We start from the raw sequence: 18,125 nt of genomic DNA on the forward strand, positions 1-18,125 counted from the left end.
GGCCAAGAAATGCTTTTTGATTGAGTAAAAGAGAAGACTTCAGAGATGACAGGGCCTCGCCAGGTGAAGAAGGGAGCAGGGGTACTCAGAGCAGAAGGACCAGTGTGAACAAAGGACTGGAGGCCTGGGAGTACACGTCATATTTGAAGAACGTGTTCTGATCTGGTGCTGTTGGAGGATTTTCAAGGGAGGGGGGTTGTAGGAGAACTTTGCCGGCCTGGAAGGGGAGGGCTGGAAGAGGAGGGCTGGATGTGGAGGGCTGAGCTCCCTGCAGGATCAGCAAGGCTCAGCATGTCTTAGGTTTAATCCTCCCCCCAACCGTCCGCCCCTCCTACTCCAACCCTGTCCTCCCCTTCACCCAGCCCCCAGCCTGACCACAACTGCAGCTGAATGGACTTCTCTCTGGGCCTACGCTTGGGGCCTCGGAATAAGAAGCCTGCCCACCAAGAGCCTCCTGCCCGCTCCAGGCATGGTCCACCTGCTGCCTCTCCTTGTCTCTCCTGTCCCCCCTCTGCCTGTGCCTTCCCCTGCCCTGGCTGTCCCCCACCCCCCTGTTCCTGCACTGCCTGTCCCTCTAGTGCAACCCCCTGCCCAACTTGTCCTAGCCTCCTGGGCCCATCCTGCACCTGCTCTTGCCCCCGCTGCCCTGCCTGTCCTCCCTTGACTTGTCCCCATAACTCCTGTGTCTCATGCTCCGGTCCACCCTTGACCTGCTGCCACCCCTCACCCTGCCCGGTTTACCCTTGCTCCGTGAGCCGAGCTGCCTGTTTGAGCTCCCGTCTAGGCTGCAGTGACAGCTGTAGCTGTGGCCGAGGGGCTGCCTGGGGGCCTCCAGGCTCCCTTGGCTGCTGTAGCTGCTGCTTCAGGGGACAACAACGCAGTTCTCAGGGGCGCTGTCTGATAATTTAGGTGGACTGTTGCCCACCAGGAGACTGCCAGTCTCCTGGAGCACTTCCGCACTGCTGCCCTGGCAAGGAGGCAGAAGCTGGGTGGAGTGGGAGAAGGATCAGCTGGACCCCTCCCTCAAGCAGGTAGAGGCAGCTGGCTTCCCCCAGTCCTGGGGAGGTGGCAGTGGGACTCTGCTTTGAAGTTAGTTTCTGGGTGTGCTCCTGCTGGTTCCAGAACCTCTTCCTCTGCAACCTCTGGAATGGAAAGTGTTCTTCTCAGGGCCTCCCCCACGGCCCCTGAAGGTGAGCAAGTTCGTCATTTCTTCCCCTCCACTGAGCCTCCATTGGAGTCTCCTCTGCAGTTCACATGAATAAATGGACTCTTCCTCTAGAGGAGCTGGAGGATCCTGGTCCAGAGGCCACTTCTTCTCCCTCTGACCTACACCCAAGATTGACCCAAGAGTCTCTGAATCCCTGGCCTCTCACCTTGAGTCAGGCAGAAAGGGTCAGTGGCTTTTGGACCAGAAGAAGAGGCTGAGTGGAATATATTTGGTTCCTCCCTCCACTTGGAAATCCTTGGCATCCTTTGTGGTCTTTTGTTTCTAGCCAGGAACCCTTTGCCTGGATGTCTTGTCTTTCAAATCTCTGAGAGTTCACTCAGCCTCGTGACCTCAATCTTGCAGCAGTGATCCCATCTGTGACATACAGGCTCATCTGGCGTGGGGATGAGGGAAGCTGGGAACCCTTGACTCAGGCTCCTAAGGATGGCATCCACACATAGCTATCTGTAAGTCTCCTGTCCCCAGGGGTGGGACTGGGAGATGAGACAAGCCACCCAGAGATAGCTGAGAGCCAGGCTTGGTGGGTCATGCCTGTAATCCCAGCACTTTGGGAGGCTGAGGCGAGTGGATCACCTGAGGTCAGGAATTCGAGACCAGCCTGGCCAACATAGTGAAACCCCATCTCTACTAAAAATACAACACAATTAGCTGGGCATGGTGGCGCGCATCTGTAATTCCAGCTACTAGGGAGGCTGAGGCAGGAAAATCGCTTGAGCCGGGGAGGCGGAGGTTGCAGTGAGCCAAGACCACGCCATTGCACTCCAGCTTGGGCAACAAGAGTGAAACTTTGTCTCAAAAAAAAAAAAAAAAAAAAAGAGAGAGAGAGAGCTGGAAGTGGAAGTGGGAGACTCTGGTACCTGCCTGGGATGAGCTCCTAGGCTGAGAGCCCCTCAGCACCGCTCCATGTCTCTGCAGTTTTCTGGCTCCCGCACTAATCTGTTTCAAGCTTCTTTTTCTTAGCTGCCTTCTCTAGCACTCCTTTCGTTCTTGTCTTTCTAGCTGTTTATTTTTCCTTCTGTCTTTCTACTTCACTGTCTCCATTTCTGTTTCCTCCTCACTCTCTGTCACTGGGACATTTTGCCTTCACCTAATTGTATCACTACATCTGTTTTCCCCACTCTCTATCCCTCTATTGCTCTATCTAATTTGAAATCAATTTAACATATGTCTTCAGCACTCTAGGAAAGGTTAAAAAAATTAGCATATGTGTTTTTCTTCCCCCTTGTCTGTCTCAATCCTTGTCTTCATGCTTATTTTCTTCCTTGGTCTTTCCTTTTCCCTCATATCTCTCTGCTTTTCTGTCCTGTTCTGCTTCTGGGTGCATTTCATTCTTTTTGTTTTTTGTTGTTCGTTTTTTGTTGTTGTTTGTTTGTTTTTTGAGACAGGGCTGGCTCTATCACCTAGGCTGGAATGCAGTGGTGCAATCAGAACTCATTGCAGTTTCTAACTCCCAGGCTCAAGTGATCCATCTCAGCCTCCCAAGTAGCTGGGACTACAGGCATGCACCACCACTCCTGGACAATTCTTTAAAATTATTTTGGAGACAGGTTCTCACTATGTTGCCCAGGCTGGTCTCAAACCCCTGGCCTCAAGCAAACCTCCCACCTCAGCCTCCCAAAGTGGTAGGACCACAGGTGTGAGCCACTGCACCTGGCCACATTTCATTCTTGATCCCTTCTATTTCTATTTCCCTTTCTTTGTCTCTCTTTATGTCTTCTCTATCTAGCTGCTTTTTCACTTCCTATTTCTCTTTCTGTCTCCCCATATCTGGTTTGCTCTTGTACTGCCCCATCCCCCCATCTCCCTATCTCCCTGGGTCCTACACAACAGAGCACACCATGCCTGTCTCATGTCTTTGTCATTGCTGCCCAAGGGCCAGAGCACTGAGCTCTCCACCAGTGTCTGTCATGGACACACAGTCCATGCCTTGGAGTGAGCCAGGGGTAGACATGTCTACCAGAATAGCCCTTCCTTTCCCCACTCACTATCCAGGCCATTCATTCCTGCTCAGCTTTAAGCCCAAGCCTCTTTTCTTTCTTTTTTGTCTTTCTTTTTCTTTTTTTTTTTTTTTTTTTTTTGAGACGGAGTCTGGCTCTGTCACCCGGGCTAGAGTGAAGTGGCCGGATCTCAGCTCACTGCAAGCTCCGCCCCCCGGGTTTACGCCATTCTCCTGCCTCAGCCTCCCGAGTAGCTAGGACTACAGGCGCCCGCCGCCTCGCCCAGCTAGTTTTCTGTATTTTTTAGTAGAGACGGGGTTTCACCGTGTTCGCCAGGATGGTCTCGATCTCCTGACCTAGTGATCCGCCCGTCTCCGCCTCCCAAAGTGCTGGGATTACAGGCTTGAGCCACCGCGCCCGGCCTTGTCTTTCTTTTTTAATGATACTTCTCCCAAATTCTTATTCTGGAAGTTGGCAATTAAAAAATAAAAAGAAATGGCTGGGTGCAATGGCTCATGCCTATAATCCCAGCACTTTGGGAAACTGAGGTGGGTGGATCACTTGAGGTCAGGAGTTCGAGACCAGCCTGGCCAACATGGTGAAACCCCATCTCTATTAAGAATACACAAATTAGTGGGGCGTTGTGGCATGTGGCTGTAATTCCAGCTACTTGGGAGGCTGAGGCAGGAGAATCACTTGAACCCAGGAGGCAGAAGCTGCAGTGAGCTGAGATCACGCCACTGCACTCCAGCCTGAGCAACAGAGTGAGACTCCGTATCAAGAAAAAAAAAAGAATTAAGCAAAAGAATTAAGCAGTTATTAGCCGGACGTGGTGGCAGGCACCTGTGGTCCCAGCTACTTGGGAGGCTGAGGCAGGAGAATGGCGTGAACCCAGGAGGCGGAGCTTGCAGTGAGCTGAGATCATGCCACTGCACTCCAGCCTGGGTGAGAGCGAGACTCTGTTTCAAAAAAAAAAAAAAAAAGAATTAAGCACTTATGCTGCCTGAATGTATAAACTATATTTCAGGATAGCCAAATAGCTCTAATTGGTGAAGACAACTTCTTATTTACAGAATACTTCCAGCTAATGTGGAAGGAATATGGAATTAGAAAAATCACCATTTTGTAACTCCTAATGAAGTAACCGATCAAAGCAAGACTCACCTAATGGATGAAACCAAAGATGATGGGTGATGGAGAACTTTACAATGGAAATTGAGCTGCCACAACCTAACCCCACGGATGAATCTTAGCTTCACTAAAAGTGACACAACCAGGCACTGTGTACCTCCTGATGTGACATAATCTGAAGCACTCACCACCACCTATGAAGGAATCTTGCCAAAGAAACAAACAAACAAACAAAATTGAACATAAACCTAATCAAACCTCTAGTGCTGACTTCCATTTAACAGGAAATACAGGGAATGAAGGAACAAATAAAATGACACAATAAGGAAGTAGGTAGGCCGGGCGCGGTGGCTCAAGCCTGTAATCCCAGCACTTTGGGAGGCCAAGACGGGCGGATCATGAGGTCAGGAGATCGAGACCATCCTGGCTAACACAGTGAAACCCCGTCTCTACTAAAAAATACAAAAAACTAGCCGGGCGAGGTGGCGGGCGCCTGTAGTCCCAGCTACTCGGGAGGCTGAGGCAGGAGAATGGCGTAGACCCGGGAGGTGGAGCTTGCAGTGAGCTGAGATCCGGCCACTGCACTCCAGCCTGGGCGACAGAGCGAGACTCCGTATCCAAAAAAAAAAAAAAAGGAAGTAGGTAAACGCCCCTAGAATGTGTGACATTCTAAAGGAAATCTGACCCCATTTCTTCAACTAGTGAATGGCTGGGCAAAAAAAATGACAAGGGACTTAAGAAGACAACCATTACATGGAACACAAGGACCTTGTTTGGTTCCTAATTTGGACAACTCAACTGTAAAGACAGTTGGGGACATGTAATTATGGACTGGGTATTTATGATAACAAGGAAGCAGTGCTAATTTTGTTAGATATAAAAATGGCTCTTGGGTTATAGAAGAGAAGGTTGTTATTTCCTAGAGATGTATGCTGAAGTATGGAGTGAAGTGACCTATTTAATTTTAAATATTTCAGCAGAGAAAAAAGGACAGAAAGGGGCTGGGCGTGGTGCTCACATCTGTAATCCCAGCACTTTGAGAGGCCGATGCAAGAGGATCACAAGGTCAGGAGATCGAGACCAGCCTGGCCAACATGGTGAAATCCCGTCTCTACTAAAAATACAAAAATTAGCTGGGCGTGGAGGTGCACGCCTGTAATCTCAGCTACTTAGGAGGCTAAGGCAAAAGAATCGCTTGAACCCGGGAGGCGGAGGTTGCAGTGAGCCGAGATCGCACTATTGCACTCCAGCCTGGACAACAGGGTGAGACTGTCTCAAAAAAAAAAAAAAAAAAAAAAGAATATGTAAGTTCTGGCCTGGTTCGGTGGCTCACACCTATAATCCCAACACTTTGGGAGTCCGAGGTGGGTGGATCACCTGAGTACAGGAGATTGAGACCAGCCTGGCCAACATGGTAAAACCCCATCTCTACAAAAATTACAAAAAATTAGCCAGGTGTGGTGGCAGGCGCCTGTAATCCCAGCTACTCGGGAGGCTGAGGTAGGAAAATCGCTTGAACCTGGGAGGTGGAGGTTGCAGTGAGCTGAGATCGCACCATTGCACTCCAGCCTGGGTGACACAGCAAGACTCTGTCTCAAAAAAAAAAAAAAAAATGGAAGTTCATAGAACTATGCTCTCTACCTTTGTGTATGTTTGAACATTTCCATAATAAAAGAGTTTTAAATGATGTTCCTCTGGTAAGCATGGTTTCCAGTAACTCCCAGAGCATCCTTCCCACTTGCTCTGAAAGCCAGGACTTACCCTTTGGCTCCCCATGCACAGATCCCAGCCCTTTCTCCCCTCCACCCAGGCCACCCTTTATCCCCTGTAGTTCTCTGCTAGCACAGTCCCCACATTTAGGACCTTTCCCAGCTGTGCTTCACAGGTCTGAGGGGCCAGAGAGACCTTAAGGAGTATACATATTTTGAATAGGTCCTACAATAAACAAAAATAAACCAAAATAATATAATATTGCTTTTGGTCCCTATTAGGTGCTTCTGAGCAAAATACAATGCAATAATGGTAGAAAACTGGCCTCCATCCTATGAAATAGAAGGCAAGGGATGTAAGGTCATCCTGTCTCATCCACTGCCTTCATCCAGGATGATCTGCACCCCAAAGGAAATACCACTAAGAATTCAGAGACTCAGGCCGGGTGCAGTGGCTCACACCTGTAATCCTGGCAATTTGGGACACCAAGGCAGGAGGATCACAAGGTCAGGAGATCAAGACCATCCTGGCTAACACAGTGAAACCCCGTCTCTACTAAAATACAAAAATTAGCCAGGCGTGGTGGCATGCGCCTGTAGTCTCAGCTACTCGGGAGGCTGAGGCAGGAGAATCGCTTGAACCTGGGAGGCGGAGGTTGCAATGAGTTGAGATCGCATCATTGCACTCCAGCCTGGGCAACAGAGCAAGACTCCGTCTCAAGAAAAAGAATTCAGAGACTCACTGTCATGAGTTCAAGAGGCTGAAGCCCAGGACTGGGATGGAGGGCACTTACTGAGTAACCCTGGGAAAATCATGATTTTTTTTTCTTTTTCTTTTTTTTTTTTTCGTTGTTGTTGTTGTTTTTGAGACAGAGTTTCGCTTTTGTTGCCCAGCTGGAGTGCAATGGCGCGATCTCAGCTCACCACAACCTCTGCCTCCCAGGTTCAAGCGATTCTCCTGCCTCAGTCTCCCGAGTAGCTGGGACCACAGGCATGCGCCATCATGCCCAGCTAATTTTGTATTTTTAGTAGAGATGGGGTTTCTCCGTGTTAGTCAGGCTGATCTTGAACTCCCGACCTCAGGTGATCCACCCACATGGGCCTCCCAAAGTGCTGGGATTACAGGCATAAGCCACCGCACACGGCTTTTTCCTTTTTTAAAGACAGGGCTTGTTCTGTCACCCAGGCTGGAGTGCAGCGATACCATCAGAGCTCACTGCAGTCTCCAACTCCTGGGCTCAAGCAATCCTCCTGCCTAAGCCTCAGGAACAGCTGGGGTTACAGGCACCCACCACCATGCCCAGACAGGGGTTTCCCTAGTTGCCCAGGCTGGCCTCAAACTCCTGGCCTCAAGAGATCCTCCCACCTCAACTTCTTAAAGTGCTAAGATTACAGGTATGAGCCACCAAGCCTGGCAGAAAGCATGATTTTTTAAATTTTTATTTATTTATTTATTTATTTTTGAGACAGAGTCTCACTCTGTTGCCCAAGTTGGAGTGCAGTTGTGCAATCTTGGCTCACTGCAACCTCCACCTCCAGAGTTCAAATGATTCTCCTGCTTCAGCCACCTGAGTAGCTGGGATTATAGGCATGCACCACCAGGACCCAGCTATTTTTTTTGTATTTTTCGTAGGATGGGGTTTCGCCATGTTGGCCAGGCTGGTCTTGAACTCCTGGCTTCAAGAGATCCGCCCACCTTGGCCTCCCAAAGTGCTGGGATTACAGGCGCAAGCCACCACGCCCAGTCGGAAATCACGATTTTCTGTCTTAGTGTTTCTAGATGAAAGCATGGGGCCGGGCATGGTGGCTCAAGCCTGTAATCCCAGCACTTTGGGAGGCCGAGACGGGCGGATCACGAGGTCAGGAGATCGAGACCATCCTGGCTAACATGGTGAAACCCCGTCTCTACTAAAAAGTGCAAAAAACTAGCCGGGCGAGGTGGCGGGCGCCTGTAGTCCCAGCTACTCGGGAGGCTGAGGCAGGAGAATGGCGTAAACCCGGGAGGCGGAGCTTGCAGTGAGCTGAGATCCGGCCACTGCACCCCAGCCTGGGCGACAGAGCGAGACTCCGTGTAAAAAAAAAAAAAAAAAAAAGCATGGGAACCATCACCCCTTTCTACTCTTCACTAGTTTGCCAGCTAGGGATGAAAGCGCTTTGGAACTTGTAGGATATAAACCAGCTGTTTTATCATAAGAAAGTATTTCTCAGGCTGGACGTGGTGGCTCACACCTGTAATCCCAGCACTTTGGGAGGCCAAGGTGGGTGGATCCCTTGAGTCCAGAAGTTCAAGACTGTTTTGGAACAGGGTCTCATTCTGCTGCCCAGGGTGTAGTGCAGTGGCGTGATCTCGGCTCACCACAACCTCTACTTCCCGAGTTCAAGCCATTCTCCTGCCTCAGCCTCCCGAGTAGCTGGGACTACAGGCACCCGTCACCACGCCCAGCTAATTTTTTGTATTTTTTTTTAGTAAAGACAGCATTTCACCGTGTTAGCCAGGATGGTCTTGATCTCCTGACCTTGTGATCCACCCGCCTCGGCCTCCCAAAGTGCTGGGATTACAGGCATGAGCCACCGCGCCCGGCCTGGACTAAACCTTCTTAAAACTCCTTAGGTACATCATAACTGATACGTGTTAACAGTTAATATGGGCCAGTACTTTCGATATTAATTTACATAAGTTACTCATTTAGTCATAGAATATTTATGAAATATTTATGATTAATACATATCAATGACTGTTTTAAGTATTGGGAATACAGGTGAACAAAACAGATAAAAATCTGTAGGGAGAAGAGATAGTAAATATTTACTTATTTATTTACTTAGAGACAAAGTCTTGCTCTGTCACCCAGGCTGGAGTGCAGTGGTGCAATCTTGGCTCACTGCAACCTCCGCCTCCTCTCGTCCCTCAGCCTCTTGAGTAGGTGGGATTACAAGCGCGCACCACCAGGCCCATCTAATCTTTTTGTTTGTTTGTTTGAGACAGAGTCTTGCTCTGTTGCCCTGGGCTGGAGTGCAGTGGTGCAATCTCAGCTTACCGAAACTTCTGCCTCCCAGGTTCAAGCGATTCTCCTGCTTCAGCCTCCCAAGTCGCTGGGATTACAGGTGCACACCACCACACCCAGCAAATTTTTTTGTATTTTTAGTAGAGATGGGGTTTCATCATGTTGGCCAGACTGATCTTGAACTCCTGACCTCATGATCCGCCCCCCCTCGGCCTCTCAAAGTGCTGGAATTACAGGTGTGAGCCACCGCACCCAGCAAATTTTTGTATTTTTAGTAGAGATGGGGTTTCACTATGTTGGCCAGGCTGGTCTTAAATTCCTGGCCTCAAGTGATTCACCCATCTTGGCCTCTCAAAGTGCTGAGATTACAGGTGTGAGCCACCACACCTGGCCGAGATAGTAAATAAATAAACAAGGAAAATACATAGTGTACTGTGGAGTAAAAGCAGCAGAGAGAATAGAGAATTGAAAGGAAAATAGGTAGATTACTGTGCTGGAGGTGGTGTTGTTGCTATTTTAAACAGAAGGGCCACGGAAGGCCTCTCTGATCAGGTGACATTTTTTAAAAATTTGTTTTATTTTATGTTTTTTTGTGAGACAGAGTCTCGCTCTGTCACCCAGGCTGGAGTGCAGTGTCGTGAACTTGGCTCACGGCAACCTTTGCCTCCCGGGTTCAAGTGATTCTCCTGCTTCAGCCTCCTGAGTAGGTGGGATTACAGGTTTCCACCACCATGCCTGGCTAATTTTTCTATTTTTTTAGTAGAGACAGGGTTTCACCATATTGGCCAGGCTGATCTTGAACTCCTGACCTCAAGTGATCGACCTGCCTCGGCCTCCTAAACTGCTGGGATTACAGGTATGAGCCACCAGGCCCAGCCAAGATCAGGTGACATTTGAACAGAGAACTGGAGGAGGTGATGGGGGAATCACGTGGATATTTTGGAGAAGAATTGTACAGGGAACAGTGTGCAAAGGCCCTGGTGGTAACCAATATAGATGGAGTAGGAGGGAGAGTAGCAGGGGATGAAGTCAGAGGAGTGGCAGAAGGTCAGAGGACAGAGGGTCTTGTAGACCATTATAAAGATTTCGGCTTTTACCCTTAGTGAGATGGGAAGTCATTGGAGGCTCTTGAGGAGATAATACGGAAGCTGTAGAGAGGTTAAATAGCTTTTCCAAGGTAAAACAGCTTGAGTGGCAGAAGGTAGGGAGTTAAGCGCCAAGGCTGAAGTTCTTAACCCTATGCTGCATTTGGGCATTGCTCTCCTGTGACTTCAAAGAAACTGGGACACTGGGAAGTTATGCGGCTTGCCTAAGGCCACACAGCTGGTAAGTGACAGGGGCGGGATTGCGCCTTAATCTGTCTGCAGCCCGACTCCAAGTTCTTTACACCACACCGCCTCCCTCAGGTGTCTGGACCATACTGGCTTCTCTTGCATGGAGGTCACTGAAGTGGGAGAGGAGGCAAACTGAGGAGACCGTCTCGGCTTCGGGCGGCGGTGCTGTTCCTTAGGAAGCTCCAGCCCTTGGCTCTACCGGACTGCGGGCATCTTTCCCGAGCAAGGCACGGAAGAAAAGAAAATTGGCCTTTATTTCGGGGTGGCCCAGCAGGCATCCAAGAGCCAGAGGAGCAGGTGTCACGGGAGAGCGGCGAGCAAGGCCAGGCCAGGAGGAGCAACCGCAGCCGCCCACGGTCGTCCCTTCCTGACCCACCCCAGGTGTCCGGAGTTCCGCGCCCGGGTAGGGGAAGGAGGGCGGACGGGGCGGGGTTTTGGCGCCGCGCCCCCGTCACGTGACGAAGCCATCATGGCGGCGGCCAGAGGCCTGCCCGGCTCCCGGAAGCAGGCTGTGAGGGGCGGGAGCGCTGCTGGAACCCGAGCTGGAGCCGCAGCCACAGCGGGGAGGGTGGCCGGGCGGCCTGGAGCCGGACGTGTCCGGGGTGTCCCCGCAGACCGGGACAGCAGGTGAGACGGAGTCTGGGCGAGGTGCAAGCGGATGTGGCATCGCTGGGCAGGGGCTAGGGGGCGCAGTGGGGCGCCAGTGACCTGGAGGAGTGGGCATCTGAGATGCACACGCATGACCCTGAAACAACTCGAGAGGCCTGCGCGGGTGGGAGGGATGCCCGGGACAGAGGATGAGACACTGAGGGCAAAAAGGGGCTCCCCAGCGAGGATGGGAGGTAATAGAAGGACGAGTGCGGGAGGTGCTGTGGGAAAGGGCAGTAGAATTTGGGGGACCGGGATTATTGGAAGGGACTCCCTCTTTACAGGCAAGGATGGGGTGAGTGCTCAGTCCTCTCCCCTGTCCTCTTACCCCTCCCTGCCCCACAGTGTCCTAGGAGACAGCTCTGGCGGGGCCACTCTTCCCACCCACCCAACTGGTCCCTCCGGTCTGAGATCTTGGGGAGTGGAGTTGACGGGGTTGGGTGGAGCTGCCTTCTGCTTAAGACAGTCGGCCCCTTGACCGTGCTGCCCGAAGGATGGATATGACTCTGACCCCCACCTCTCTTCCCAGGTCGTCGGGGGCCCACCATGCTGGTGACTGCCTACCTTGCTTTTGTAGGCCTCCTGGCCTCCTGCCTGGGGCTGGAACTGTCAAGGTGCCGGGCTAAGCCCCCTGGAAGGGCCTGCAGCAATCCCTCCTTCCTTCGGTTTCAACTGGACTTCTATCAAGTCTACTTCCTGGCCCTGGCAGCTGACTGGCTCCAGGCCCCCTACCTCTATAAACTCTACCAGCATTACTACTTCCTGGAAGGTCAAATTGCCATCCTGTATGTCTGTGGCCTTGCCTCTACAGTCCTCTTTGGCCTGGTGGCCTCCTCCCTTGTGGATTGGCTGGGTCGCAAGAATTCTTGTGTGCTCTTCTCTCTCACTTACTCACTATGCTGCTTAACCAAACTCTCTCAAGACTACTTTGTGCTGCTAGTGGGCCGAGCACTTGGTGGGCTGTCTACAGCCCTGCTCTTCTCAGCCTTCGAGGCCTGGTACATCCATGAGCACGTGGAACGGCATGACTTCCCTGCCGAGTGGATCCCAGCTACCTTTGCTCGAGCTGCCTTCTGGAACCATGTGCTGGCTGTAGTGGCAGGTGTGACAGCTGAGGCTGTAGCAAGCTGGATAGGGCTGGGGCCTGTAGCGCCCTTTGTGGCTGCCATCCCTCTCCTGGCTCTGGCAGGGGCCTTGGCCCTTCGAAACTGGGGGGAGAACTATGACCGGCAGCGTGCCTTCTCAAGGACCTGTGCTGGAGGCCTGCGCTGCCTCCTTTCGGACCGCCGCGTGCTGCTGTTGGGCACCATACAAGCTCTATTTGAGAGTGTCATCTTCATCTTTGTCTTCCTCTGGACACCTGTGCTGGACCCACATGGCGCCCCTCTGGGCATTGTCTTCTCCAGCTTCATGGCAGCCAGCCTGCTTGGCTCTTCCCTGTACCGTATTGCCACCTCCAAGAGGTACCACCTTCAGCCCATGCACCTGCTGTCCCTTGCTGTGCTCATCGTCGTCTTCTCTCTCTTCATGTTGACTTTCTCTACCAGTCCAGGCCAGGAGAGTCCAGTGGAGTCCTTCATAGCCTTTCTACTTATTGAGTTGGCTTGTGGACTATACTTTCCCAGCATGAGCTTCCTACGGAGAAAGGTGATCCCTGAGACAGAGCAGGCTGGTGTACTCAACTGGTTCCGGGTACCTCTGCACTTACTGGCTTGCCTAGGGCTCCTTGTCCTCCATGACAGTGATAGAAAAACAGGTACTCGGAACATGTTCAGCATTTGCTCTGCTGTCATGGTGATGGCTCTGCTGGCGGTGGTGGGACTCTTCACCGTGGTAAGGCATGATGCTGAGCTGCGGGTACCCTCACCTACTGAGGAGCCCTATGCCCCTGAGCTGTAACCCCATGCCAGGACAGGATAGCTGGGACAGACTCTTGAATTCCAGCTATCCAGGATTGTACAGATCTCTCTGTGACTGACTTTGTGACTCTGTCCTGTGGTTTCTCCTGCCACTGCTTTGTGTTTGGGAGGACATGATGGGGGTGATGGACTGGAAAGAAGGTGCCAAAAGTTCCCTCTGTGTTACTCCCATTTAGAAAATAAACACTTTTAAATGATCATTGATTTGATTTACTCATCCTTACCTGTAGCCTTCTCAGTGGTTTCTGGCGAGTGGGCAGCTAGAGGTTTTTTGTTTTTTGTTTTTTCATTTTTTTATTTTTTGAGACGGAGTCTTGCTCTGTCGCCCAAGCTGGAGTGCAATGGTGCAATCTTGGCTCACTGCAACCTCCGCCTCCCAGGTTCAAGTGATTCTCCTGCTTCAGCCTCCCAAGTAGCTGGGATTACATGTGCCTGCTACCATGCCCAGCTAATTTTTTTTTTTTTTTAGTAGAGATGGGGTTTCACCGTGTTGACCAGGCTGATCTTGAACTCCTGATTTCAGGTGATCCACCCACCTCGGCATCCCAAAATGTTGGGATTACAGGCGTGAACCACCACGCCAGGCCCAGCTAGAGGTTTTGAGGTGGGATTATCAGCAAAAGTTTTCTATTTCTAACCTCTCCAAGGCTGTCTCCAGTTCAGACTGAGAACTATGGAACTGTTCTCAGCAGAGCTGTGTGGGAAGGGCCTGAGGCTCCTAGGTCCTCCACATGCCTCTGTTGCTGGACAGGCACTGCCCCCAGTTGTCAAGCAGAACCCTTGCTTACATCCAGGGTAAGATGATCTCTGTAGCACATGGGGTAGATGCCCAGTATGCCAGGCCACTGAGCAAAGATTCCAGGGGCTTGGGCTGCTGCTGTGACCACCTCTTCGGCAAAGCCAGGGCCCTTCCTACCAAAGTAAGCTTGCAGCTCAGCACAGGCCTGCTGCCTGCCTTTTGCCTCTGTGGCTATGAATGCACCATTTGTCCAGCATCATCAGGGTCTACCAGATCCTTTATCCCTGCATGAAACTGAAGTGAAAGGCTGCCAAGGGGAGAGAGTGGTGCATTGCTGAGGGACTAGGATATCTTGTCTATACCTGACTCTCCCCCACCCAGCCTGAATGAGGGTGAGGGAGCCATCAGGGCAGGAAACAGTACTAGTGAGCCAGTTCTGTGGGTCCCTCCCTGCCTCACCTCTGATTGTATCTGCCTTTCCTCCTCCCACCAAAACCTGGGCTTCTCAGGGGAAGCACAGCCAGCTTTAAGAAGGGTAGGAAGGGAAGGAGGGTAGGCTCAAGGATGTGTCCTGGAATGTGCTTGGGATGGGCATGGGGGACACCTATCCCTTCTGGAAAGGGGTTGATGACCTTTCCTTGGGTCCCAGACTACTTCTCAGACAGAAAGATGCAGGATGTTCCAAGAACTGCAGGTCTCAACCTGTGTGGAAAGATAGCATCAGCAGGTGCTGGTGGAATGCAGGGTGGAAGGGCTTCTGCAGAGTGAGGCCAAGGGGAGGAATGGGTAGTGGTCTCAGTTCCCTTCTCAGACCAGAAAAAAACATGTTGCCCCACCCAAGCTTCAGGGAATAGAGGTTGAGATTAAGTAAGAAAAAACGTATCAGCCAGGTGTGGTGACTTACACCTGTAATCCCAGCACTTTGGGAGACCAAGGCAGGCAGGAGTTTGAGCCCAGGAGTTTGAGACCAACCTGGGCAACGTGGCAAAACCCCATCTCTACAAAAAATAGACAAATTAGTTGTGCATAGTGGCATGTGCCCATAGTCTGAGCTACTTGGGAGGCTGAGGTGGGAGGATCAATTGAACCTGGGAGATCGAGGCTGCAGTGAGTGATGATTGAGCCATGCCACTGCACTCCAGCCTGGGCAACAGAGTGAGACTCTGTCTCAACAAACAAAAAAAAGAAAGGGTATCTTTTCTACTACACCCCTACTCCTGCCACTCATCATCTCAAGACTAAAGACAGGCCGGGCGCGGTGGCTCAAGCCTGTAATCCCAGCACTTTGGGAGGCCAAGACGGGCGGATCACGAGGCCAGGAGATCGAGAGACGATCCCGGCTGACACGGTGAAACCCCGTCTCTACTAAAAAATACAAAAAAAAAAACTAGCCGGGCGAGGTGGCGGGCGCCTGTAGTCCCAGCTACTCGGGAGGCTGAGGCAGGAGAACGGCGTAAACCCGGGAGGCGGAGCTTGCAGTGAGCTGAGATCCGGCCACTGCACTCCAGCCTGGGTGACAGAGCAAGACTCCGTCTCAAAAAAAAAAAAAAAAGACTAAAGACAGAGTCTTGCAATAACTCCACTTCCTCTTTCTGCCCTGTTGGGCTAGGCCTGGATATACTTTATAGTTAGTTATTTGTAGACATTGCGTCTCTTTCTATCATGCTATGATCTTGAGGGGACGAGGAAACAGTCTTACTACCTTTATCTCCTGCATATATACACACAAGTGGATGCTTTCCTCATGGCTGTGCTCAGTACATATCCGGAGAGGAGACAGGCTAGCTCACACCTGGCTTTTCAGGAGACACTTGATAATTTGTTGTTTTGGATGACAATAATTATCATTATTATTGTTTTTTGTTTTATTTTGTTTTTGAGACAGGGTCTTGCTCTGTCGCCTAGGCCAGAGTGTAATGGCAGGATCACGGCTTACTACAGCCTCGACCTCTTGGGCTCAAGCGATCTTCCCACCTTAGCCTCCCGAATAGTAGGGACTACAGGCAGCACCACCACACCTAGCTAATTTTTAAAATTTTTGTGTAGAGACAAAGGTCTCCCTATGTTGCCCAGGCTCATCTGAAACTTCTGGGTTCAAGCCATCCTCCCTTCTCAGGCTCCCAAAGTGCTAGGATTACAGGTGTGAGCCACCACACCTGGCCTGACGGTAATTATTTAGGGGCCCTCACCTTCCTAAGTGATATGGAAACAGAGGGCTAGGGGAGATTAATGAGATTCCTTTAGCTTTGTCCCTGCTGAGCTTGCTTCAAAGGGGCTGGTGGCAAATAGAGTGGAGAGGGTTCTTTCCTGTCAGACTCACAGCATGTTAGGAGCTGGAAGGCATCTTAGAGATTATCCATTTGGCCTTAAACATTTTTTATTGAGCACCTACTATGCCATGTGTTTTACTGCTAGGTACCAGTGATATATTTATTTATTTTTTATTTTTTATTTTTTTGAGATGGAGTCTCGCTCTGTTGCCAGGCTGGAGTGCAGTGGCATGATCTTGGCTCCCATGTTCAAGTGATTCTCCTGCCTCAGCCTCCCGAGTAGCTGGGACTACAGGCATGCCCCACCACACCCAGCTAATTTTTGTATTTTTAGTAGAGACCAGATTTCACCATGTTGGCCAGAATGGTCTCAATCTCTTGACTTCATGATCCACCCACTTCAGCCTCCCAAGGTGCTGGGATTACAGGGATTACACTCGTGAGCCACCGCGCCTGGACTTATTTATTTATTTACCCAAGAGGAAAATCCACTTAAAGAAAGCAAATAACTTGCCTAAGGGCATGTAGTAAGTGAGTGATGAAACTAAGACTAAACCTTGCCTCAGGTTGCCAACCCAGTGCCCCCTCTATGACACATGCTGCCTCTGTCCCATGGGCCTTCACTTACCTGTCTTTTAGCCTCCATCCCTGCTTCCCCATCTGAAGCTCTGTCCCTGGAGAACAGCAAGAGAGTAGGAGCATTTGGCTATCTGATCCACTTAGGGGTATCTGTCCAGATTATTCAAATGAGGGATTGGTTCACCAGGTGCATATTCCCTGCAAAATGCTGCTCATGATGCTCCACCAAGAGGCCCCATAAGGGAAGTGATTAAAAATGTGGATCTGAGGCTGGGTGTGGCAGCTCACGCCTGTAATCCCAGCACTTTGGGAGGCCGAGGTGGGTGGATCACGAGGTCAGGAGATCGAGACCATCCTGGCTAACATGGTGAAACCCCATCTCTACTAAAAATACAAAAAAAATTAGCCGAGCGAGGTGGCGGGAGCCTGTAGTCCCAGCTACTCGGTAGGCTGAGGCAGGAGAATGGCGTGAACCCAGGAGGCGGAGCTTGCAGTGAGCTGAGATGCGCCACTGCACTCCAGCCTGGGCAACAGAGTGAGACTCCGTCTCAAAAAAAAAAAAAAAAATGTGGATCTGAGGGCCGGGTGCGGTAGCTCATGCCTGTAATCCCAGCACTTTGGGAGGCCGAGGCAGGTGGATCACAAGGTCAGGAGATCAAGACCATCCTGGCTAAGATGGTGAAACCCTATCTCTATTAAAAATACAAAAAATTAGCCGGGTGTGGTGGCAGGCGCCTGTAGTCCCAGCTACTTGGGAGGCTGAGGCAGAAGAATGGCATGAACCCAGGAGACGGAGCCCAGACTTAGTGACAGTGGGAGACTCCGTCTGAAAAAACAGAAAACAATGTGGATCTGGCCCAGCACAGTGGCTCACTCCTGTAATCCCAGCACTTTGGGAGGCCAAGGCAGGTGGATCACCAGAGGTCAGGAGTCGAGACCAGCCTGGCCAACATGGTGAAACCCCATCTCTATGATAATACAAAAATTATCCAGGCATAGTGGTGGGCACCTGTAATCCCAGCTACTCAGGAGGCTGAGGCAGGAGAATCACTTGAACCTGGGAGGCAGAGGTTGCAGTGAGCTGAAATCATGCCATCATGACATTGCACTCCAGCCTGGGCAACAAGCAACAAGAGTGAAACTCCATCTCAAAAAAAAAAAAGAGCCCAACTGCCTGATTTGAATCTGGCTCAACAACTCTGTGCCTCAGTTTCCTCGTCTGTGAAATGGGGAGGATAGCATAGTTTCAACCCCTAAGGGTTCCTGTGAGGATTAAATGCATCATTGTACTTAAGTGCTTAGAACAGTATTTGGCCCACAGTATAAGCACTACATAAGTGTTTGCTTTTATATTTTATTTCTTAACTTCTCCAATCCAGTTGAGCCTATCTGGATTTGAGTGTGGGAATGAGTGGACAGGACTGTAATGGGGTGCAGAACTTTCCAATGCATCTCAGTGATTGGGGGATTCCCAGCAGCGTTTATCCTCAGTACTGGTCCAGATGGAATTATTGAGCTATTTGAAAAGGCTTCTACTCTGGGGTATGTGAGCATCTGAGCTGGGTGTCAGTGTGTTCCACTTGAACCCATTTCCTCTTCCTCTAGTGGGAAGGTCAGCTTGGGGTT

At 50.8% G+C, this 18,125-nt stretch overlaps 2 protein-coding genes across 4 annotated transcripts; both read left to right on the forward strand.

Annotated features, from left to right (window-relative positions):
* Nucleotides 1-239: 239 nt before the first annotated feature.
* On the forward strand, nt 240-1,190 carry LOC144332924 (uncharacterized). The gene has a single exon (XM_077954445.1). It carries the CDS (start codon nt 391-393, stop codon nt 907-909), a length of 519 nt encoding a protein of 172 aa, XP_077810571.1. The 5' UTR covers nt 240-390; the 3' UTR covers nt 910-1,190.
* Nucleotides 1,191-10,867: 9,677 nt separating this feature from the next.
* On the forward strand, nt 10,868-13,111 carry MFSD5 (major facilitator superfamily domain containing 5). 3 transcript variants are annotated; one of them, XM_015151799.3, is made up of 2 exons: nt 10,868-11,186; nt 11,522-13,111. In XM_015151799.3, the coding sequence occupies exons 1-2, from the start codon at nt 11,003-11,005 to the stop codon at nt 12,889-12,891; spliced, it is 1,554 nt and encodes a 517-aa protein (XP_015007285.2). In that variant the 5' UTR covers nt 10,868-11,002; the 3' UTR covers nt 12,892-13,111. The 3 variants fall into 3 exon arrangements, with proteins under 3 accessions (XP_015007285.2, XP_077808663.1, NP_001247568.1); XM_077952537.1 differs by having other exon boundaries at nt 10,868-10,981; NM_001260639.1 differs by having other exon boundaries at nt 10,880-10,971.
* The last annotated feature ends 5,014 nt before the right edge of the window (nt 13,112-18,125 follow it).

Source organism: Macaca mulatta, chromosome 11, assembly GCF_049350105.2.
Source record: "Macaca mulatta isolate MMU2019108-1 chromosome 11, T2T-MMU8v2.0, whole genome shotgun sequence".
Taxonomy (NCBI): Eukaryota; Metazoa; Chordata; class Mammalia; order Primates; family Cercopithecidae; genus Macaca; species Macaca mulatta.

Coding starts and splice junctions, on each gene's coding strand:
- MFSD5 (XM_015151799.3), top strand. CDS start 11,003: ATGTGGCATCGCTGGGCAGGGGCTAGGGGGCGCAGTGGGGCGCCAGTG. Junction 11,187..11,521: donor CTCCCCAGCGAGGATGGGAG/GTAATAGAAGGA, acceptor CTCTCTTCCCAG/GTCGTCGGGGGCCCACCATG.
- LOC144332924 (XM_077954445.1), top strand. CDS start 391: ATGGACTTCTCTCTGGGCCTACGCTTGGGGCCTCGGAATAAGAAGCCT.